This window comes from Macrobrachium nipponense, chromosome 16 (genome assembly GCF_015104395.2).
Source record: "Macrobrachium nipponense isolate FS-2020 chromosome 16, ASM1510439v2, whole genome shotgun sequence".
Classification (NCBI taxonomy): domain Eukaryota; kingdom Metazoa; phylum Arthropoda; class Malacostraca; order Decapoda; family Palaemonidae; genus Macrobrachium; species Macrobrachium nipponense.
In genome coordinates this window covers 27,850,036-27,873,378 of record NC_087209.1, presented here as the reverse complement: position 1 = coordinate 27,873,378, position 23,343 = coordinate 27,850,036, and the positions used below count along the sequence as shown (strand labels likewise).

At 42.1% G+C, this 23,343-nt stretch overlaps 1 protein-coding gene across 7 annotated transcripts in view; it reads left to right on the top strand.

The window, feature by feature from the left end:
• Window positions 1–23,343, top strand: part of LOC135195621 (IQ domain-containing protein E-like) — a 176,384-nt gene that overhangs the window by 5,635 nt on the left and 147,406 nt on the right. For 6 of the 7 annotated variants that reach the window (XM_064221960.1, XM_064221963.1, XM_064221961.1 and 3 more), the window contains exon 2: window positions 115–269. The exons of the other annotated variant lie outside the window; for it this stretch is intronic. In XM_064221960.1, the coding sequence (XP_064078030.1) occupies window positions 260–269 (10 nt within the window). In that variant the 5' untranslated portion in view covers window positions 115–259. The remainder of the gene's footprint in view (window positions 1–114; window positions 270–23,343) is intronic. 7 annotated transcript variants of the gene reach the window in all.

The window sequence follows — 23,343 nt, the reverse complement described above, 5'->3', positions numbered from 1 at the left end:
ACATGTATTGATACAAGAAGAAATTGGTCACTGATTCGAAAATAAAGATGCAAGGAAATTTATAAACTTCTTTGCAAACTGAACGAAGAGTCACAGATTCTTCTTTCCTTCAAGAAAGAAGACGACCTGCCGAAGGAAGATGTAAACATAACTGGGAATGTCAAGAAGACGCACGGGTGTATAATTACATTTTTCTCTTCCATCTTCGTCTTGCATGTCAGGGACGTCTGCATGGCTCGGGTGACTTGTCAGCCGTAAGATGACATCAGGTATGTGTCTTAGGTTGAAATATTTTTCTAATTAAGGCCATTTTGTTTAGGAAAATTAGTAATATAATTAGGAAGAAAACTGTTTCCGGCAAGGGAAACTGGTGGGCTCCGTGATGCACGATGAGTAATTAGCATATAAAGTTTTCTAGGCCAAACAGTTTTCTGTACGGCGTGTTTTGTCGTTAGGTAATGGATTCTCATTAACCTTTATGTATTTTCTCTCTTATTTTGTATCGAACTGTGATTGTATTTCGTAAGGTAATGGTAGGCTAGTGTAGTTTATCCTAGCCCGACACTTTTCGGTTAGGGTCTAGGTTAGCCATTCCCATTGTTAGCCTAACATAATCTGTGCAAGCTTAGGCTAGGAAAATAATATTGTTAGAGTTTAGTACCATGTTGTATCGGAGTTGTATCAGTCCGTGGGGTTGGTTCTGTTATTGGTAACTGTAATGGAAATGGCCACACGAATTGATAGGGTAATAACCACAGACGATCCATTGTCATCTCGTGGCCAGGCCTTATTCACTTAATATTTAATTGGTGAAACAAGAATACAATTACAATATTTAATTGGTGAAACAGGAATACAATTACAGTTTTGAGCATACCATTCAAAAGATTGAAGTTTTGTCAACATAATGTGATATAGGGTAAAATATCACAGCAGGCCACCTACAATCAACGCTAGCCACCCTCCGAAAAAGTACATTATAACGCGTCCTGACACCCGAGATGGGCATCAGTCGCGACCTGTTGTTGGTGAGAAACAGAGCTAAAGACCTCTACTCTCCTTTCGAAGTATAAGTATTTTCTCTAAAGTTAGAAATTAAGGCCAAATCTTAAGATTTAAACAGAGGGTAGTGAAAAGGGTGTCCACGGCAGTGGAAATCTCACCAAAACGCTTTTGAAATTTTTACTTACGATTAGATAACTTAGAAGATTGACGCCCTCTCGATGTTTACGGAGTCGCTTGTGTCAACAAACTTCCCATTTCCTGTGATAAATCCGCACACCACTTGTACCACAGACGCTGGGGCACTTTCATCACAACAATCGGAACACGGTCCCTTACCAGGACGTTTTTAAGTAAACAACTGTTTTGGTAGAAGACGACGACGAAGCGTGCACTTAGATAATTTTTTAAATAAATAGTAAAACATCAATATTTTACATATTTATGATGATTAATTTGAAAATATTCGTTATTGAAAAAGTAACTCGATTCTGACTCAAATTTAAGTAATTTTTCGGAATTAGAACGTTCTTTTAAGTCCTGTATTATGACGCCACAACATCTTGACTTTTGTACCTATTGTAAATAATTGCTATACTCGACTTTCTTGCAGAACAGTTTACCAGTTATTCATGCAGATTGTTATCAGCTATTCATGTAATTGTTATAATCGTAATGCGCATATATATCTTTATTATTTACTTTTTGGATATATGAAGATGTTTTACTGCCGGATTACCGCTGTAGTGTGACGCAATCGTTTAGCGGTCCCTGGCTCTGTCTGTTTTCACACCATAAGAAATTATGGGGCTCCCGAATTTGCAAATGACCAGAAAGTCGTTAAAAAGAGGAAAGTTAGCATTGAGGGGCATATGTTTTGATTGAGAAAAATACAAATTTATTCAATAGCTAGCTTGTAAAAAATACTTGATTACAAAAAACTTTGTTGACAACTAAGCAGCATACCTACTATGGGTTTCAGAGACAGTCCAAGCACGCTTTTGGGCAATACTTATTTCTGTAATGAACACTTGTATCAGAACGAGATTTTGCTATAGGGCATTACACCCAGTGCCGTAATTTATTAGGGTATCGTGAATCACTAATCATAAAGAATGACGACACTTCTCCTTGTACCAAGAGACAAAAACTCCATTATGCAGAAATGGATACGAACCCGCGTAAAAAGCTCCACCTACCCTCCCCCCTCCCACCACCCATTTTTCCCTTATTTCCTTCCCTTCGGGCCTTCCTCGCTCCTCTCTCTCTCTCTCTCTCTCTCTCTCTCTCTCTCTCTCTCTCTCTCTCTCTCTCTCTCTCTCTGTTGCTATTCGGTATGTGTTCACCCTCCAAACTGGGTACATAAGACTTACACAAAAATTGTTGAAATTAGGCTATGTATTGGAAGTATACATACATAAATATTAAAGCAATTTTATCATTATTGCATTACTATGACAACTAGAATTCATGGAAACAGTTTATAATAATGCATTGGCGTATGTGTGAAGCTCCACTAATATGGCAACGATGATTTTGCCATTCTTAGCATGCAAACATTAAGGGGACCGTCCGCTATGGCGGATGACAAGTCAACTTGAAAAAAAAAATCGAGTTATTATTTGTATCTATGCAGAACCATGCCGTGCATGCTTTCCAGAAGTTTCAGCCAATTATTTTTACAAATAATGAAGATATAGCGGTTTTTAAATGATGACGTCATCGTAACTCCGTCGTCTGTATGACTGAGTTTGACAGGATCGTTTTTGTGTTTATTTTTACATATACTATACAGCGATTTTTTCAGAATTCTCATACATCTGGTAGCAATGAAAGGTAGTGTGAGGAGAGGTGAGCTGCTCAGAGCGGTTATTTATAGGCGAGACTCAGAGAATGACTAAGTTACGCCACATACGTCAAAGGGGTTGCACGCACTTGCGTTTGGTTACTAGCTATTTATGTTGTTTTTATAACTTCTTAGTGAACTTAAAGCAATGCTGAAGTTACCTAAGATCAAGAAGGCTACTCAGCAACTAAGGCTAGCAAAATTAGTGAAGGCCAGGAGTGTGCTGGAAGAAAAACACAAAAATTCATTGTTCTCAGCTCCCTCATTGTCTCATGTCACGCCGTCAACATCATTGTCTCGTGTCACGCTTAGGGTATTAATACCACTTTTAGGGGGAGGACCAGGATTCTTGATGTAGAAATCAACAATAAAAGTACAAATAAAGTTATTATAATAATGTTGTTTTGACTCATAAGAATAAAGCAAAAATTTGTTCACGAAACTTACCTGGCAGATATATATATAGCTGTATTCTCCGACGTCCTACAGAATTTCAAAACTCCCGGCACACGCAGTGGGCGGCCAGGTGGTTAGTACCCATTCCCGCCGCTGGGAGGCGGATATCAGGAATCATTCCCATTTTCTATTCAGATTTTTCTCTGTCGCCGGTCGGTAAAACAACTGTTTTACGACCTCCGCCTAGGATTTTGAAACTTCTTGTGCTAACTTTAGTATTCTGATTGACTTTTGGTTTTGATTTGTCTTGTTGGCTTGGCATACGTGATAGTGGATTTGATTTGGATTTGGCTTTGACTTTTCTTTGATTACGATGTCTGGATCTAGCTCTGCTAGCTTCAGGGTGTGTAAGGTACAGGAATGTAAGGTGAGGTTGCCGAAAGCTTCGGTAGACCCTCATTCGGTGTGCTCGAAATGTCGTAGTCATGTATGTATGTTGAGTGATAGATGCATGGAGTGTGAGCAATTGACTGATATTGAATGGAAGGCATATGATTCTTATGTGAAAAGCTTGAGCGTGATAGAATCAGGAGGTCTTCCTCTAGAAGTGCTTCTGTAAATAGAAGTCAAGGTAGAATTGTATCTCATTAATCCTCCTGTAGATGTAATTCAACCTAATCCTGTTTTGTATTGCCTCCGAACAATCAGAAGTGTCCCTGCAGAAGGAGGCGTATTATCTACGATCATGGAGTCGATTCGCGCCTTGGAAATCTAAAGTGAGTGCTCTACAATCAAATATGAATTGCAATAAAAGTGTTAGTGAATCTAGTGTTGTGGAGGAGGCGTCAGATCGGTCCCATAATGCCTCTAGGCCTAGGCCCCTGCCGGACTCCCAGGCCTTAGGGAGAGGGCAAGCCGAAAGCCGAAGGAGGGTTACGGGATCTAATGACCGGTCTGACGTCCCTTCGGCAGAAACTGAGGACGAATCTCAGGCTGCCGGTGTTCGTGCACGGGCACGGATACTTAAAGAGTGCTTCTCTTCTTCCGAGACTTCCTCTCCTCGCCGAGGTTGGGACTCTCGGAAGACCTCTCATGGGGAGAGCGGCAGGGGCGCAAGGTGTCGCACAGGCGGCCGTCGCCCTTGTCGCCCTCTTAAGAGAGGTTTCAGAGAAGAGGACGCTTCACGTCCTTCTGATCAGTACGTAGATTCATCACCTGAAGATTTTGAAGCTTTTCCGCCACAGAAAAGGAACAAGACTTCATCAGGGGAGGACTCTTTCGAGCGTCCAAGTCGCTCTAAGCATGTTCCTGAGTTGAAGGAAAGGGCATCCCCTCGCCCATCTTCCTCGCACAGGATGAGTCCTTCTTGTGATCGAGAACTTTCCCCATCAAGGAAGATGCTTTGGGAAATGCAGAAACAGTTAGCTTCCTATTTTGAGAGAAAGGAGGCAGAACCTAGTCATCGGAGGAAGGATAGGTGGCTGCCTGTTAAGAGGACTAGGCAGTCCCCGGCTCCTTCTCGCGTTTTTCGGCCCTTTGATTTGTCTCCTCCTAGTAGCCGACGCATTAGAGAACGTGATTACGTTCCTCATGAAAGGGCGTCTAGGAGAGACGAATTTGACAGAGATGTGAGTTGTTGCACAGGCGGCCGGCGTCTTTGTCAAAAGGCCGAGAACGCTCAAGGATCCATGACGGAAGTTCAAGCTTTGCATGATGATATTCACGCTCGGCGTCTTAAGCAACGAAGCGCTTGCCAGGACGCTCGAGAAGACGCTTTTCAAGACGCGCAGGACGCTCGAGCTGACGCTGTTCAGGACGCACGGCGTCCTACACATCAGGACGCTCAGCAGGACGCTTCTCAGAACGCGCGGCGCCTTACATATCGGGACGCTTGCCAGGACGATCAACAGTTGAGTCCGAAGCGTCAGGATATTTCACATGTTAAAGTGTCGAAGTCATCGCGATCTTTGAAGGGCGCTGATGACCGAGAGAAGGATTCTTCTAGTGATCTCTACCCTACGGATGATGACGAACCAAATGCGTCAGCGACTTCATACTATAAGACTTTGACGGTTTTACTTAAGAAATTGTTCCCAGACAATTTTCAAGCGCCCGTTCCTTGCTCTCCACCTTCACAATTTGCCTCATCGAAGGCCAGGAAGGCTCCTGGCTTCGTTAATGATGGGCCACTTCGCTCTCTGCGCGAGAGCGTTTAAGAGAGTCCAGGATTGGATGGATTCAAGGAAGGTTAAAGGGAAGACTTCGTTTGCACTTCCTCCATCTAGACTGAAAGGGAGAGCGGGGATCTGGTACGAAACAGGAGAAGAGGCAGGATTGAAAGCACCGTCTTCTTCTCAAGGAGATTTCGCCAATTTGGTGGACTCTCCAAGGAGGTCTTATTTGTCATTCGCTAAGGTTTCCTGGACAATGACGGAGACAGATCATCACCTCAAGGGGTTATTTAAGACGCTAGAAGTGTTTAACTTTTTAGATTGGTGCCTCGGGGCTTTTGATATACAATCGAGGAGTCAAGACTCGATTTCGCTAGAAGGATCTTTCGAGTGTATTAGCTTGTATGGATAGAGCAGTAAGGGATGGGTCTGATGAGTTAGCATCTCATTTTGCTACAGGTCTGCTAAAGAAAGAGAGCTCTCTATTAGTAGTTTTGCGGCGAAAGCAGTTTCTCCCGCTCAGAAGCGGAGTTATTATTCGCCCCCTTCTCTACCCATCTATTTCCGCAGTCCATGATTAAGGATCTGTCGGTAAACTTGCAAGAGAAAGCAACAAGGGACCTCTTAACTCAATCTTCCAGACAACCTACTCCTCAGGCTTCTACTTCAACAGCTCCAGCACCAAGAAGAAATTTAAGCCCTTTCGTGGAGCACCTTCCTCTAGAGGTTCTTCGAGAGGAAGGGGGTCCTTTAGAGGTAAGATCTCTTCTATCAAGAAGGGAAAAAATTGACATTTCTGCCCTTCAGGCACCTGTAGGTGCGAGACTCACCTTATTTGCTCAGGCATGGAGGACGATAGGGGCAGACACCTGGACCCTAGATGTCATCGAGAAAGGATACAAGATCCCTTTCCTCTCTACGCCTCCTTTGAGCACGAAGCCACCAATAGACTGTCGCCCGCATACCAGTTCAGAGAAGCAACAGATCTTACTCGACCTTCTGGATCAAATGTTGGAAAAGAAGGCCGTAGAAGAAGTCCTTGATGCTGGATTCCCCAGGCTTCTACAACAGGTTATTCCTGGTTCCGAAGCAGTCTGGGGGATGGAGACCTGTCCTAGACGTCAGCAGACTGAATCTTTTTGTAAAGAAGGAAAAATTCAGGATGGAAACTTCTCAGTCTGTGCTAGGGGCCTTGAGACCAGGGGATTGGATGGTGTCAGTGGACCTACAAGACGCTTATTTCCACGTCCCGATCCATCCTCAATCAAGGAAGTTCCTGAGGTTCGTCTTAAAAGGGCAGGTTCTTCCAGTTCAGGCTCTGTGCTTCGGTCTGAGTACGGCGCCGATGGTTTTTACTTTCCTCATGCGGAATGTAGCGAAATGGCTTCACCTATCGAAGATAAGAGTCTCGCTTTACCTGGACGACTGGCTAATCAAGTCGTCTTCGAAGTCAAGGTGCCTGGAGGACCTTCAGACGACATTGCAGCTGACGAAGGCCCTGGGCCTTATAGTCAATTACGAGAAGTCCCATCTGATCCCCACGCAGTCCATCGTGTATCTGGGGATTCAGATGGATTCAGCGGCTTTTCAAGCTTTTCCATCAAAGGAAAAAGGAACGTCAGCAGAAATGCTTAGAGAAAGTGTCCGCCTTCTTAGGGAAAGAAACATGCTCGGCTGACAAGGAATGGATGAGTCTGCGTGGGAACCATTTCTTCACTGGAGAAGTTTGTTTCCCTGGGGAGGTTGCACCTCAGGCCACTCCAGTTTTATGGCAGAAAACTGGAAAGACAAAAAGAATCTAGACTTGACTTTGATTATCTCAAAAGCGGTCAAGGATCAACTGAAGTGGTGGCAAGATCCGATCAAACTCTCGGAAGGAATGTCCCTCAACCTTTTGAGCCCTGACCTAGTGTTGTTCTCAGACACCTCCATGGTGGGCTGGGGAGCAACACTAGGCAAGGAGGAATGTCAGGCCTCTGGAGAGGGTAACAGAGGTCCTGGCACTAAACTTAAAAGAGTTGGAGGCCATTCGGTTGGCTCTTCAATTCTTCGAAGAACGATTGGTGGGCCGAGTTGTCCAGATCAACTCGGACAACACTACGGCTCTCGCTTACATCAAAAAGCAGGGGGGAACACACTCTCGATCACTGTTCATGATAGCGAGAGACATCCTTCTATGGGCGAAAGCTCGAAACATAGTGATCCTAACAAGGTTCATTTCAGGAATACAAAATGTTCGAGCGGATCTTTTAAGCCGTCAACATCAAATGCTTCCCACAGATGGACCCTACATCTAGAAGTTTGTCAAGAGCTATGGAAGTTGTGGGGACGGCCGCTAGTCGACCTCTTCGCAACCTCGAAAACGAAGAGGCTTCCGATTTATTGCTCTCCAGTTCTCGACCCGGAAGCAATAGCGGTAGATGCCATCCTATGGGACTGGACGGGGATGGACGTTTACGCCTTTTCCCCTGTTCAAACTCTTAGGAGAGGTAACAAGGAAGTTTGCGGCGTCGCCAGGAGCGAGAATGACTCTGATCGCCCCCTTTTGGCCCTCAAGCGATTGGTTCACGGAGGTCATGTCTCTTCTGGTAGACACTCCGAGAACCCTGCCAGAGAGAGTTGATCTTCTCAAACAGCCCCACTTCAAGAGGTATCCACGGAAACTCTCCGCTCTGAGTCTGACTGCGTTCAGACTATCAAGAAGTTGGCCAGAGCGAGAGGCTTTTCAAGATCAGTGGCAGAGGCTATTGCCAATGCGAGAAGAGCTTCCTCTCGAGCAGTTTATCAGTCGAAGTGGGCTGTCTTCAGGAGATGGTGTAGGAAGAAAGGTATTTCCTCCTCACGACCCTCTGTGAACCAAAATCGCTGAGGTTTTCTCCTGCATTTGAGAAATGTGCCACAATAAAAGGATACAAGAGTATGCTGTCCGCTGTCTTCCGTCACAGAGTATTAGACCTAGACAAATGATAAAGACCTTCACGATCTTTGAGATCGTTTGAGACAACCAAAGTACTACAACCGAAGGTTCCATCATGGAACCTTGATGTAGTTCTAAGGTTCTTGATGTTGGCTCCCTTTGAACCTCTGCATGCTGCCTCATTGAGAGACACTACTAGAAAGGCGATTTTCCTAACTGCTCTTACTACGGCAAAAAGGGTTAGTGAAATTCAAGCAATTAGTAAATATGTGGGTTTCAGAGGACACAGTGCAGTGTGTTCCTTGGATCCTAATTTCTTAGCTAAGAATGAGAACCCATCTAACCCCTGGCCAAAAACCTTTGAAATCAAGGGGTTAGCAGAGTTCATCGGACAAGAGCCAGAGAGAGTCCTGTGCCCTGTCAGGGCTCTCAAATTTTATATGCAAAAGACCAAAGATTGTCGGGGTCCTTCTGAAAATCTATGGTGTTCTGTTAAGAGACCTGTCTTTCCTATGTCGAAGAATGCACTGGCATTCTTTTTACGAAGCACCATCAGGGAGGCCCATGCGTCCTGCTCGGATGGTGATCTGAAGCTTTTGAAAATAAAAGCCCATGAAGTGAGAGCTGTTGCAACTTCAATGGCATTTCGAAAGAATATGGCACTTAATGATATCATTAGCGCTGCTTTTGGTGAAGCAACTCTGTGTTTGCTTCACATTACCTGCGGGATGTGAAGACGGCATATGAGAACTGCGAGTCGCTAGGACCATACATATCCGCAGAAATGGTGTTGGGGGCAGGGAGCAGCACAAATCCTATCCTATAGAAAAGGGGGTAGGTGTGCTTTTTAATTTTGGTGTTGGTTTATGGTTGAAGGGTTAGTTGCTTTAGGCGCTTTCCCTTTCTTTAGCCTAGAAGTTATGGGACTAACTTCGATAGGTTAGGTCAGGTGGTGGTTTTTAGCTTCGTTGCCCTCACAGTATGGTCAATATGGTCTAGTCACATTGTGGTCACGCCCCCGTTGACAGATCATCTAGAGCGCACCAACTACACAGGTCACTACCTTGTTGGCAACTCTAGTAAAGCAAAAGCAGACTTCGGTGACAGTAATCAAGAAGTCAGCTATGCTAACAGGTAAGGAATCAAGATGTCAATCATCTGCACGAGGTGTTTCCTAAATCCTTCTATTCTGTCCCTTCCCACCTCCAATGGTGGGATTCAGCTATATATATATCTGACAGGTAAGTTTCGTGAACAAAATGTTATTGTTATATTACAATAAAGTTTGTTCATACTTACCTGGCAGATATATGTATATAATTAAAGTACCCACCCACCTCCCCTCAGGGGACAGTGGGTATGAAAAATCTGAATAGAAAATGGGAATGATCTGATATCCGCCTCCAGCGGCGGGAATGGGTACTAACCACCTTGGCCGCCCACGCGTGTGCCGCGGGAGTTTTGAAATTCTGTCGGACGTCGGAGAATACAGCTATATATATATCTGCCAGGTAAGTATGAACAAACTTTATTGTATCATCAATAACATTTTACATAGCAAATCTTTGGGAGCTCATAACTCAAAAACATACTTAGTCGCATGTTGGTAGCCATTACTACTCGGTTATTTATTATCCAATTTTAGAGAGAAAGATATTTATTGGAAAGAGGAATAAAAATCCATAATTCCTTGTGAGCTAATTTTTTCTTTCTTTTCTTTTTCTTTTTTTACAATTTTTTTGAGTGTGTAGACAAAAAACAAAAAAAAGAAAAAATTCATAGAAAAAAATAAAAATAAAAATTCTGTTCACACAGGATTATTACGTATATAAAGTAGTTTTTATGGTATGATTTTCAATACAACTGATGTCATATTAGCGGAGAAATCGCTACCTAAATTTTTTTAAATTATAATTTTTGCTAATAAAACTAAAAGGTTTTGCTCAAATGACTTGAGATTTTTGTATGATGAAGGTATTATATGTATCTAAAACATATGGAAATTATATATTTTGTATTATAAAAAAAAAATACACAACATAGCGGATGGTTCCCTTAAAGGTTACATTTATTTCTGGCATACAGTTATTAAAGAAAATCAAAATACTAATATAGAATTAAATCAATGAAAAATGCTAGAAAAAAAAAAACATTATAATCCACTTATCCGTACTCTGTTCCTCTATGGTTTTTGGCAGCCAGATGTACGACAAGGTTAGAAACATTGGATGGTATCTAGTACTTTAGAAATATCTGTAATTTTTCGGGGTAATTTGGTTGCAAAAAGCGATAATAGACATGAATTAAATTAACATTTTATTGTAGTGTCTTACCGAACAATTATACAGCCGTGATTTCCACGAGCGGCAGGAGACTAAATTCAAATTTAGCGCGTAGGCGTCGCCAACACTGGTGGTGATGACGTCATCTCCCTCCACTCGCGGGAGAACCAGGTACAACTGCCCAGGTGAAGCCAATTCTTTTCCTGCTGGCGTCCGGTGAACATCGGTGGTTGGTGCGGTTGGATGACTTTGCTTCGCTTTTTTCTTGTGGATTTGATCTTCGGAATTGGTGAAGTACTCTTTTTTGGCGTTGTTGTTATTTTGCTTATTATTTAGGCGTTGCCATGTCGGATTCTAGTCCGTCGGGAGTTAGGTTTTGCATCTCAGGATGTAAAACTAGATTATCCAAGTTAGAGTATGATTCTCACACTAATGTGTTAAGTGAGGGGACAGGTTTGTTCAGCAGATCGAACATGTAACGAGTGTAGTGATTGGACTGATTCTCAATGGAAGTTTTTTAGTTCATACTCGGAGAAATTAGCTAAAGAACAGAATTAGAAAAGCAGCGCTTAGGGAAATGTAGGCTTAGCTCTGCTTCGTCTTGCGATGCATCTGTTGTTTCCCTCTGTTTCTCCTCAAATTTGTTATGTCTCCTTTAACTACACCTCCTATTCCTCCTACTAATCCCACTCTCCGGCTTCCCGTGTAGTTTCTTCCAACAACCATTGCCAGTCTGAATCGAGGTTAGATCAGAAATTTTCGGTACTAGCGAATACGGTTATGCAACTTGGTAATTCAGTTAAGACGTTTTTGGAGAAAGCGGCTTTAGGTAAGAGTGTAGTTGAGGGTGCGTCTGTCTGTCCTGACACGTCTCCTAGACAAAGGTCACTGTCCAGCTCCCCCGCACTGGGGAGAAGACATACCGGAAGTCCAAGGGAGTCGATTGGGATTTGCCCACAGACAGGCGCCTCTCTTGTTGAGCCTGTTGCGCCTCAACAGGGCTCGGTTAAGCGTTGGAAAGGTGTTGCGGTTAGACGCCTTTCTAATGATTCAAAGAGCGATTCGTCTCGGATCGGCCAGCGGGCGCTCTTGGCGAGATTCGCCCGGTTTCGCATCCCTTAAAGAGGCGTTCAGGCGCTGATTCTTCGCCTCCTCCAGTCAAGCGGTATAAGGAGCCTGAGAGTAGGGTTGCGCCTCGGCCGTTAGCGGCTCGTTCGTCGCCTCAATCTGTGCCTTTTTCGGCTACATCTACTAGTAGAGATTGTGGTTTTAGCGCTGTAGCTAGCAGTTCTAAGGGTGTTTCTTTAGGCGCTTTATCGTCTGTTACGCCTGATGCGCCTGTTTCGCCTCGAATTTCGGCGGCTCCGAGCGAGGCGCAAGTAGTTTTTCTGCCTCCTGCTGAACATTTAGGCTCTTCCAAGCCTACGTTAACTGTTTTTGATTCGTCTCTGGCGCCTTTGCGCAAGCAGTTAGAGATGTTAACCAACTGGATGAATGAGTCCAAGGGTGGTTCGAAACCTTCAGATCCGGTTGTAGTCCGTCTACTTCTTCGGCGGTATTGGAGAATGAGGAAGAAGTAGAGGAGGAGGATTCACATCACCTCTTGTGTTATTCACGTCTCCTTAGATTTCTTCTGGTATCTTATCCAGATTATTTTGAGAAAGCGGCTCCGCGCTCCCCTACTTCGACTTTTTTGATGAGAGGAAAACTTCAGACCCTCTCCTCCCAAAACTTGTTCTATCTAAAGCGGTTAGACATTCGTTGAAAAGAGACGGAGAAATGGTATGTCTATTGAAAAAGAGACTTGGGGAAGGCGCTTTTTGCTTACCCTCCCTCTAAGTTTTGCGTGGGGGCCTTTCGTAAGAGGTATAGGTTTTATGTAACTGGGGAAGCTCCTTCTCTAGAGTTTCTGCTCCTCCCAGGGAGACTTCTCCAGTTTAATCGACTCCTCTAGAAGATCTGCTTTCGTCGCAGCGAAAGTTTTCTTTACAGCGCCTGAGTTGGACCACGTTGTAAAGAACCAATTTAAACTTTTGGAAGTCTTTAGCTCCCTTGATTGGAATATTGGCGCTTTAGCGGCCAAGATCGAAGACTGTCCTTCTCTTTCTCAGGAGTTAGCGGATGATTGGATTATTGGTATTCTGTCCTGTGCGGACAAATCCATTAGGGATGGATGTGATGAGTTAGCTTCGCTCATCGCCTTTGGTACCCTTAAGAAAAGGCAACTTTGGTGCTCCTTTGCTTCTAAAAGGGTTACTTCCCAACAGAAGTCTGCTCTCTTGTTTGCTCCTTTTTTGTGAAAGATAACCTCTTTCAGACGATGTAGTGTTGTCAATTTCGTCTGCGCTAGATAAGAAATCTACTTCGGATTACTGGCATAGTCTACTAAGAGACCTAAAGCTCCTTTGGAGACTGTTCCTTCGGTTTCTCCTCTGGCCCAAGCGCCTTTTCGAGGGAGAAAACCCAAGCGCTTCTTTCGGCCGAAGTCGAATTTGCGACCTCAGTCTGACCTCGGCCAAGGTTAACAAACCTTCCAAATGAAAGCTCGGTTCTTCATGCACCAGTGGGAGCCAGGCTGGCTCTGTTTTGGGAGGAATGGGAAAACAGAGGAGCAGAAGCCTGGGTAGTGTGCAAGTACTCAAGTTCGGCTATCGTATTCCTCTCGTTTCACCTCCCTCGCTCTCACCTGCGCCAATTCCATTCCAGGCATACTCTCCGGGCTCAGACAAATTTCTGGCGCTAGCCGCAGAAGTGGAAGTGCTTGTTCTCAAAGAAGCGATAGAACAGATAGAAGGGGATTTTCCTCCAGGCTTTTACAATCGCCTTTTTGTAGTTCCCAAGTCATCAGGGGCTGGAGGCCGGTTTTGGATGTGAGCGCCCTGAACTTGCATGTCCAGAAAACAAAATTTCATATGGAGACCACTCGGTCGGTTCTGGAGTCCATCAGACAGGGGGATTGGATGGTTTCTCTGGACATGCAAGACGCTTATTTTCACATTCCGATACATCGCGAATCTCGGAAGTACCTGAGGTTCATGTTCGAAGGCAAGGTATTTCAGTTTCGTGCGCTTGCTTCGGACTGGCGACCGCTCCTCAAGTTTTCACCAGGGTTCTATCCCCGATAGAAGCTGGCTGCACATTTTAGGAGTAAGAATCTCCCTCTATCTGGACGATTGGCTTCTCCAGTCGGAATCAGAGAGTCTGTGCATGAAGGACCTTGGAACAACTCTGGATCTTGCCAGAAAGTTAGGAATTCTGGTCAACAAACGAAGTCCCAGTTGGTTCCATCTCAGAGCATCCTTTATTTGGGGATGACTCTGAATGCTCAAGTTTTTCGGGCTTTTTCTGTCCCCGAAGAGGGTCCAAGGCTGTCTGGAGACAGTTCAGGAGTTCTTGGACAAAAAGGTAAGTTCTGCCAATCTGTGGATGAGGCTCCTGGGCAAATTGACGTCAGTGGAGAAATTTGTGACGTTGGGAAGACTGCACATGAGATCTCTGCAGTTTTTCCTGAGAGCCTCTTGGTGCGGGAAGACGAACAACCCGACTCGATTACCTTTCCTGTCACAGATCAAATAAAAGAGGACCTAAGGTGGTGGCTCTCTCGAGCAAGGTTGGAAGAAGGGTTAGATTTACGACCCATCCTCCCGAACCTACAGTTCTTTTCTGACGCATCGGACACAGGTTGGGGAGCCCTGCTGGAAATCAACGGACTTCAGGAGCTTGGTCGGAGAAGGAGAAGAAGTTCCACATAAATGTAAAGGAACTTTTAGCAATTTTCCTGGGGCTCAGACAGTTTCGGAGCTAGTAGAAGGTCAGGTAGTGGCAGTGCATTCCGACAACTCCACGGCTCTCTCGTACGTGCGGAAACATGGGGGGACTCAGTCTTTCTCTCTATACGAAGTAGCCAAGGATCTCCTCCTGTGGTCAAACGAAGCGAAGGTTCAGCTAGTCCCGAGATTTGTTCCGGGAAAGATGAACGTCCTGGCGGACGAGCTAACTCGTCAACAGCAAGTGTTACCCTCTGGAGTGGACTTTGATCAACAAGATTTGTCAGAAACTTTGGCGCCTTTTGGGGACAACCGTCCATAGACCTGTTCGCGACATCAAGGAACAACTGTCTTCCTCTCTTTTGTTCTCCAGTTCCAGATCCTCTAGCTTGGTTGGTGGACGCAATGCTGTTGGATTGGTCGGGTCTGGAAGCTTATGCATTCCCTCCGTTCGGTCTAATAAGAGAGGTGCTGAACAAGTTCATGTCGCACAGCAATGTAACACTAACGTTAATCGCTCCCTTTTGGCCCAGGAAAGAGTGGTTCCCGGACCTTCTCCAGTTGTTAGTAGACTTCCCCAGACTTCTTCCTCCAGAGAAGTGGCTTCTCAAACAACCTCACTTCAAGAGGTTCCACCAAAACTTGTCCGCTCTAGCTCTGACAGGGTTCAGACTGTCTGGAATCTTGTCAGAGCGAAAGGGTTTTTCAAGAAGAGCTGCAGAAGCTATCGCTCGTTGTAGGAGAGTGTCTTCTAACAAACTCTATCAAGGGAAGTGGAGAATCTTCAGAGAGTGGTGTAGAAGTGCTAAAGTCTCTACTTCTGCGACCTCTTTAACGGAAATAGCAGATTTTCTTCTATTTCTTAGGAACTCTAAGAAACTGGCTCCTTCGACAATCAGAGGATATAGAGCCATGCTTTCTTCGGTTTTTCAACATCGAGATTTGGATATTTCCTCCAATACAGATCTGTCGGACCTCATTAGGTCTTTCGAAACCACTAAGCTCCCGCAGGATACAGTGGCTTGGAACTTAGATGTGGTGCTTAAGTTCCTCATGGGGCCACCGTTTGAGCCTTTGAAGTCGGCTTCACTCAGGAACTTGACTAAGAAGGCACTTTTTCTTATTGCACTAGCTCCTGCTAAGCGTGTCAGCGAATTGCACGCTATAGACAAAAGAGTCGGTTTCTCTCAAGGCAATGCTGTATTTTCGGTTATCTTTGACCTTCTAGCAAAAATCCAAAAACGAGAATCCATCTAATCTTTGGCCGAGAGTTTTGTGGTAAGGAACTTATCTGATTTGGTTGGACATGAGGAGGAAGAAAGGCTCTTATGTCCAGTCAGGGCTATTAAGGCAGTATCTGTTTGCCACTAAGGGTATTAGAGGACAATCTTCTAAGCTCTGGACCTCAGTTCAAATCCCTCTCGTCCTCTTTCTAAGAATGCTATATCATTCTTTTATTAGAGAGCTTATCAGGGAAGCTCACTCGCAGTCGAGAACGACAATCTTTCCGTTCTGAGAGTTAAAGCTCACGAGGTTAGAGCAGTGGCAACTTCTTTAGCATTTAGAAAGAATTTATCTTTAGCTTCGATTCTTCAGAGCACATTCTGGAGATCGAATTCGGTTTTGCGAGTCATTATCTCAAGGAGATAGAAACAGTTTTTGAGAATTGTAAAACGTTAGGTCCGGTGGCGGTTTCTGGCATGGTGTGGGAGAAACGGCACAGGGGTCGTCACCTCTATGCTAACTTTTTCACCTTGAAATAGGTTGTCGAGTTCAAGGGAAGCTTGGGATTGGGGTACTGAGTACCTGGGATACTCACCAGTCTGTTAGGTCAGATTTTATAATGGTTGGGTATATATGTTTTTAAATCTGGTGTTGGTGACAAATGTTTGTATGATTGAATTTCTGGTCTTAGCCCAGGGCAAGGGCAATCTTGTTGTTACATCCTCCGTCAGTCAGCCTTGACTCGCTTAAACTACGGAAGGATTCCACTCCTGTAGAGGCTAACTTTGGTCGAATTCCAATTCCTCTACAATAGTAAGAAGAGCACCGACCAGAGGCAGTAACAGTCTGCTGTAGCTCTCTTACAAGGTAAAGGTACAACAGACACCTTGAGTGTTTTACTGGTATTGTAATAAATGTAACCATTTAGAAATACTTGTGGTCCACTGAATCCCACCTTCCCATAAATGTGTAATCAGTTGTATAATTGTTCGGTAAGACACTACAATAAAAATGAAATTTTCATTATTAAAATGAAGTTTTATTGTATACTTACTGAACAATTATGATTATACCCACCCTCCTCCCCTTAGGTGGATGGACGGGCAGAAAGAATTGGATTTACCTGGGCAGTTGTACCTGGTTCTCCCCGCGAGTGGAGGGAGATGACGTCATCACCACCAGTGTTGGCGACGCCTACGCGCTAAATTTGAATTTAGTCTCCTGCCGCTCGTAGGAAATCACGGCTGTATAATTGTTCGGTAAGTATACAATAAAACTTTATTTTAATAATGAAAATTTCATTTTTTAAATAACAAAGTAAAGTTGAACTAAATAACGAGTAAAGTAAACAATTTAGGGAATAAAACTTTGCAGTATCTTCGTTTGCTGTTCGTAACTGTGTTTGTGGTGCGTGCGCTTAGGAACCAGGAACAGAACTTGGTTAAAGTGCAATGTGGAGTGAACCGAGACCAAAATGTGTATAATAACAATCAAATAAGCACTGTGGAGTTTCAGTTGTGATGGCAGTAAGGATAAAATCCACCGATTACAAGGTAAAAATGAATTCAGTTCAAACCATGACCCCGGGAATAACAAGTTTCATACTTTCACTAATATAGGCAACAAAATGTTGTTTTATTGTGCTGATTACAACTGCAATCTTGAGTAAGATCAATAAACATTACATATATACGCTAACATTGTTCAAATGAGTGCTGGGAAGGCTGGGAAAGATGGTGGATAGTCCGTGAAGAGACCCTTCCATCCACACGATAGCTGCCATATTAGATTTCAAAACTGCCTTGAAAACATATTTTACGAAGAGCGTTGCATGCTTATTTTAGTTCGTATGGGGCTTTCATATATCACATTATGTTGACGAAACTTCAATCTTTTGAATGGTATACTTAGATTTGTAATTGTATTCTTGTTTCACCAATTAAATATCGAGTAAATAAGACTCGTCCAGCGTGATGATGGTGGATCGTCTGTGATATTTTACCCTATATGTAACGTTTATTGATCGTACTCAAGATTGCAGTTGTAGCCAGCACAATAAAACATTTTGTTGCCTATATTAGTGAACGTATAAAACTTTTTATCCTCGGGGTCATGGTTTGAACTGAATTCATTTTTACCTTTTAATCGGTGGTTTTATCCTTACTGCCATCACAACTGAAACTCCACAGTGCTTATTTGATTGTAATTACTATACACATTTTGGTCTTAATTCACTCCAAATTGCACTTGAACCACATTGCTGTTCCTGGTTCCTAAGCACTCACTCCACAAATACAGTTACGAGCAGCAGACAACTACTGTTTATGAAGTGCAAAGCTTTATTCCCCTAATTGTTTACTTTACTCATTATTTAGTTTACTTTGTTACTTCAAAATGTTTATTTAATTCATGTCTATTATCCCTTTTTTGCAACCAAATTAACCCCGAAAAATTACAAATATTTCTGATGTACTTATGAGCAGACGACGCGATGAAAAATGACTCATTGTTGCCAATCTGGTGGAGCTTCACACATACGCCGATGCATTTACAAACTGTTTCCATGAATTCTAGTTGTCATAGTATTATATACCTATGTATGAGTTGCCAGATGCCACAGATTCCTGCTTTACGGTCTTTGATTGTTTTTAATTGATTTCCAACTGGCGCAAGAAGATTATCCTATTGTTAAGACCTCAGGTTTGTTAGCTATAAGAAATAAAAATTGATACAAAAATTTGTCATTTTTCTGGCCTTGTGGTCCAGGCATGTGCAAGTTTGGTACTATGGGGATCTGTCTCTTTTGTTGTATGAGTGTTCCTGCTCTATAAGTTATTTTCACCATTCACAGATTCCTTGGTTGCAAGCCAAGATTTGGATTTTACCAGTCATGTCAATTTCTGCTGTTCTCCTGAGGACAGAATAATATTTTCATGTCCTTAGTTGATGGGCCAGACCTGGGACAGCTACTGCAGCTAATGTGACTCCAGGCAGTTGCTTGATCGCTGTCTTTGATTTTGATGGTTGGTCTGTTATTCTGGTCACTGCTGCTGCTGCCATTGCTCTTGGTTCAGGTAGATGAGCAGTCACAGTCTCAGTGGGGGTTTTGACTATGGTCCCATTAGGTCTGGTCTCTGTGTCTCCTTTATTATGTCGTCAGTGTACCACCACCAAGTTAAAGGTGTTGGCTCTTCTTACCCTGGCAGGTATGCATAGACTCATTTGTATCTATGGTTGTGAATTGGATCACAACAGCTACACTTGAGTAGTTGTGGTATTGGGCAACTGTGGTTGGTTCTCTAAATTGGGTACTGCTCATGTTAAACTTACTGTACCTGGGACATATCCTCATTGTTCCTTACATGATGTAAACTTTAGACTCAGTCCAGGGCCCCTTGTGCTTGAGAGTGAGGAAGACATGCCCATCAATTTAAAATAGAATGTGAAACCAAGTGCTCATGATTTCGATCACAAGGCTCATCCAGGTCAGTGGGTAAGGTCAGGAGAACCAACCATGCCTAATGATTATATTATATTACCAGAAGTTCTTGCAAAGATTAATATACACTGTTTGTTCATAAGCGGAAGAAACCAGTCTTAACAATAGGATAATCTTCTAGCACCAGCTTGAAACCGGTTAAAAACAAAAAAGATTGTAAAGCAACGAATCTGTGGTATCTGGCAACCCATATGTATACGAGGTGGAAGCTGATCACCAACCAAGCGTGGGCCCTCGTGACACATCAGTCTTTCTTTGACTGCCTTGGAGAGTAGCCGCATTGCACTCTCCTTCCCAAGTTGGGTGCTTTGTTTGTCCGTTATTTCTTTGCATTTTAGAGTGTGTGTGTGTGTCCTTTGACCATGGATTCCTCCAAAAGTTCCAAGCCCTATCAACATATGTGTCAGGGAGTTTAGGGATTTCCATGTTCCAGGTTTTTGGCTTCTGTTACAGATTAGGTTAGTTTTACTCCTAAAAGGCATAGACATCATTTCATTGTGGGAGATCTTTTTGTTGTTTAGGAGTTTCGAGAAATCCTGTCCACGAAAAGAGTAAAGTACTATACAGAAATTAATCTACATCTCGTTAACTGTATACTTAATGTTATTTCCAGAAACTAAGGAAAACATAAATGGCGGTGTTATTAATTAATAAATAGTTTAACTGTTATATGCCAGCTTTGGCCAAGCAACGAAACACTATAAAATGGCTGAGATATTAAATAAAGCACAACTGAAGAAAAATGGAAAGAAGATTGCTAACCTTTTGTACTCTTTTAAGTAAAGTTGCAGCAAGATGTCATTATACTCTGTTAATGATTAATTACATTTACTTTGCAATTAATAACAATAGTTTACAAATTAATACTAGGGACACATGTGAATAATAATAAAGAAGCTGAGATTATAAAGATTCAGCAGTTCTGTAAAAGATGAAATTCCCTGTCACATATCGATAAGTCCAGAGACTATGCAAGGGTGAGCTGAGTGTCCTTGTCATTCACAATAAAGGCATCCTTCCAAAAGAGAGAGGTGTCGAATTAACTCTTGGATTTGGGAGGATTGAAGCTCTAATACCTTGCAATTGAAATAATAAGGATTCACTATCTATCAGTGTTCCCATGAGTGGCACAGCCAATCGAAACTCACTTATATTGCACTGTTCACATGACAGAGTTTGACTAGCATGCAAATGATGGGGGGCAGGCGCTGAGAAAAGGACTACTAGGGGAAGTAAAGGAGGGTTTACTGATGAATAAAGAGAGAAATACACATGGTGAATCACAGGAGAGTCTTGGAGGGGGTTGGTAACAAAAGTCAAGAAATACTTCAGTAGGAGGAAAAACAGGCCATCAAATACTTGAGTCTTAAGCTTCTCGTAGAAGTCCAAAGCAATGATCCAGTATTATGGGCATCCTGAACTGTTGGCCCTGATCCGCACATAGGGCACAGGTTGGCGGACCTGTGGAGTGGTCAAGCGAGAGCAAGGGACGTCTGCTCGCTACCAAAACTAAAACACTTCTGAGGTGGACAAATCCCAGGAGTCTCTGGGTAAAGCTTAGACAGGAGTGTCTCAGTGTTAAATATTGCTGTCGCATCAGGCAGGGCTTACAATCATTGTAGTAGCTCTCCTGTCGCAGCTTGGAAACACAAGATTTTGCAGGCAGTGGAAGAATAATACAGTAAAGAAAAATGAGAGAAGTATACTATACAGGGAGCCATTTGCACTTTGTATGCATAAGGCTGGCCATTTTATGAGTGAGGGTTAACCCTGCACATAAAATAGCGCCCCATATTAACCCTCTTACCGCCGAATGGACGTATTAAACGTCGAGTCAAAATGTCTCCCGTATGCCGAATGGACGTATCATACGTCGACTCAAAAAAGTTTTTTTAAAAATTCGCGGAAAAATACTTATAGGCCTACCAGCCGAAAAACTTTTGAATCGCGCCTTGGTGGATGCTAGGGAGTTCACGGATCAAGGTGTTGTTTTGTTTACAATCGCTACGCAGCGCGCACGCCAAGCGCAATTTATTTCTTATGCACTAAAAAGTATCAGTGACACATCTCAAAAGTTATTTCGTCACTTTGGCATAATTTTTGCACCATTTTAAATTATCCTTTACTTGAAGTATTATATATGAAAATGTGCGCAATTTCATGTAAAATACAAAAAAAAAAATACTCATGATTGTAGCTTTTATCAGTTTGAAATATTTTCATATAAATAACGAGAAGTGCAAAAATTTCAACCTTCGGTCAACTTTGACTCTACGAAATGGTCGAGAAACGCAATTGTAAGCTTAAAACTCTCTTATTATAGTAATATTCAACCATTGCCTTCATTTTGCAACAAATTGGACGTCTCTAGCACAATATTTCGATTTATGGTGAATTTATGAAAAAACTTTTCCTTACGTTCGCGCGGTAACTCTTTTGATAAATTTTTTTGTGCGATTGTCCTAATGTTTGCACCATTTTAAATTTGCCGTTACATAAAGATTTATATATGGAAATGTGCGCAATTTCATGCACAATACAACTAAAAACACCCATGGTTGTAGCTTTTATCAGTTTTGAAATATTTTCATATAAAATAACGTTAAGTGCAAAAATGTTTCAACTTTCGGTCAACTTTGACTCTACCGAAATGGCCGAAAACGCAATTGTAAGCTAAAACTCTTATATTTGCTACGTAATATTCAATTATTTACCTTCATTTTGCAACGACTTGGAAGTCTCTAGCACAATATTTCTATTTATTATGAATTTATGAAAAAAAAAACAAAACATTTTCTTTACGTCTCCGCGCGGTAACTCTTCCGAAAAAATCTGAATTTTTTTTGTGCGATTGTCGAAATGTTTGCACCATTTAAAATTAGCTGTTGCATAAAGTTTTTATATATGAAAATGTGCGCAATTTCATGTAAAATACAACTAAAAATTATTGAAGGTTGTAGCTTTTCTCTTTTTTGAAATATTTGCATATAAATCATGATAAATAGAAAAAACAAAAAAAAACCACGTTCTGGTCAAATTTGACTCTACTGAAATAGTTGAAAAACGCAATTGTAAGCTAAAACTCTTATGGCCTAGTAATATTCAGTCATTTATCTTCATTTTGAAACAAATTTGAAGTCTCTAGAAACAATATTGTGATTTATGGTGAATTTTTGAAAAATATATTTACTTAACCCTCCGCGCGCCGATTCGCGGCTGCAAGTCTCCTAAATGCGTACATTGCATTATCCTAATATTTGCTCCTTTTCATATTAGCCATTTTATAGTTTCATATATCAAAAATGTGCGCAAATTCATGAAGAATACAATAAAAAATAATTGAAGGTTGTAGCTTTCCCCATCTCCGAAATATGCGCATATAAAAAAATATATATATAAAATTTTCGACATTCGGTCAAATTTAACTCGTCCGAAATGGTCGAAATCTGCAATTATAATCTGAAACTCTTACAGTATCGTAATATTCAACCATTTGTCTTAATTTTGAAACAAATTGGAAGTCTCTAGAACAATATTTAGATTTACGGTGAATTTTTTTGAAAATAACATTTTTTTACTTCCGCGCGTTACGAATTTGTACATCATTTTGTTGATAATATTTTTCCGGTGTTGCTTTTATTGTTTTACAATGTATTATATATCAAAATGATTGCAATTTAGTGTACAATACAACGAAAAAAAGTAACTCGTTAGCTTTGATAGTTTTTTGCACAGCGTGATTTGAATACAATTATGTATGAATTTTTTTTTCGCTACCATATATCGCATTATTTACATATGATAATGATATTATCTTTCATTTCTGATGGTTGCATACTAAACGTCAGGCAATGACAAAAAAATGAGCCAAAAATGAACTCTTAATCTTCAAAACTAAGAGCGCTGGTGATTTTTTACAAAATTATTTTTCCGCTTCCGCGCCTCACTCCAAACCGTCCCCGGCATACGGGAGATGTTTTGATTTTTAGGCTTCGGCGTAAGAGGGTTAATAGACATTTCGTCCTTGGTAGGATGGAATGTCTATAAGAACAGGATTAACCTGAGTGAATTAAATTACTCTCAGTTACGGAGGGGTTTTGGCTGGCTGGCCATCTGAGCATACTCTCTTGTTCATAGAATAAAAATGATGCTACTAATGCCAAGAACATTTACTTGGACATATTTAAATGCAGTACTGTATGTGGGATAAATTTGAAATTGAATATTAAGTTGACATTA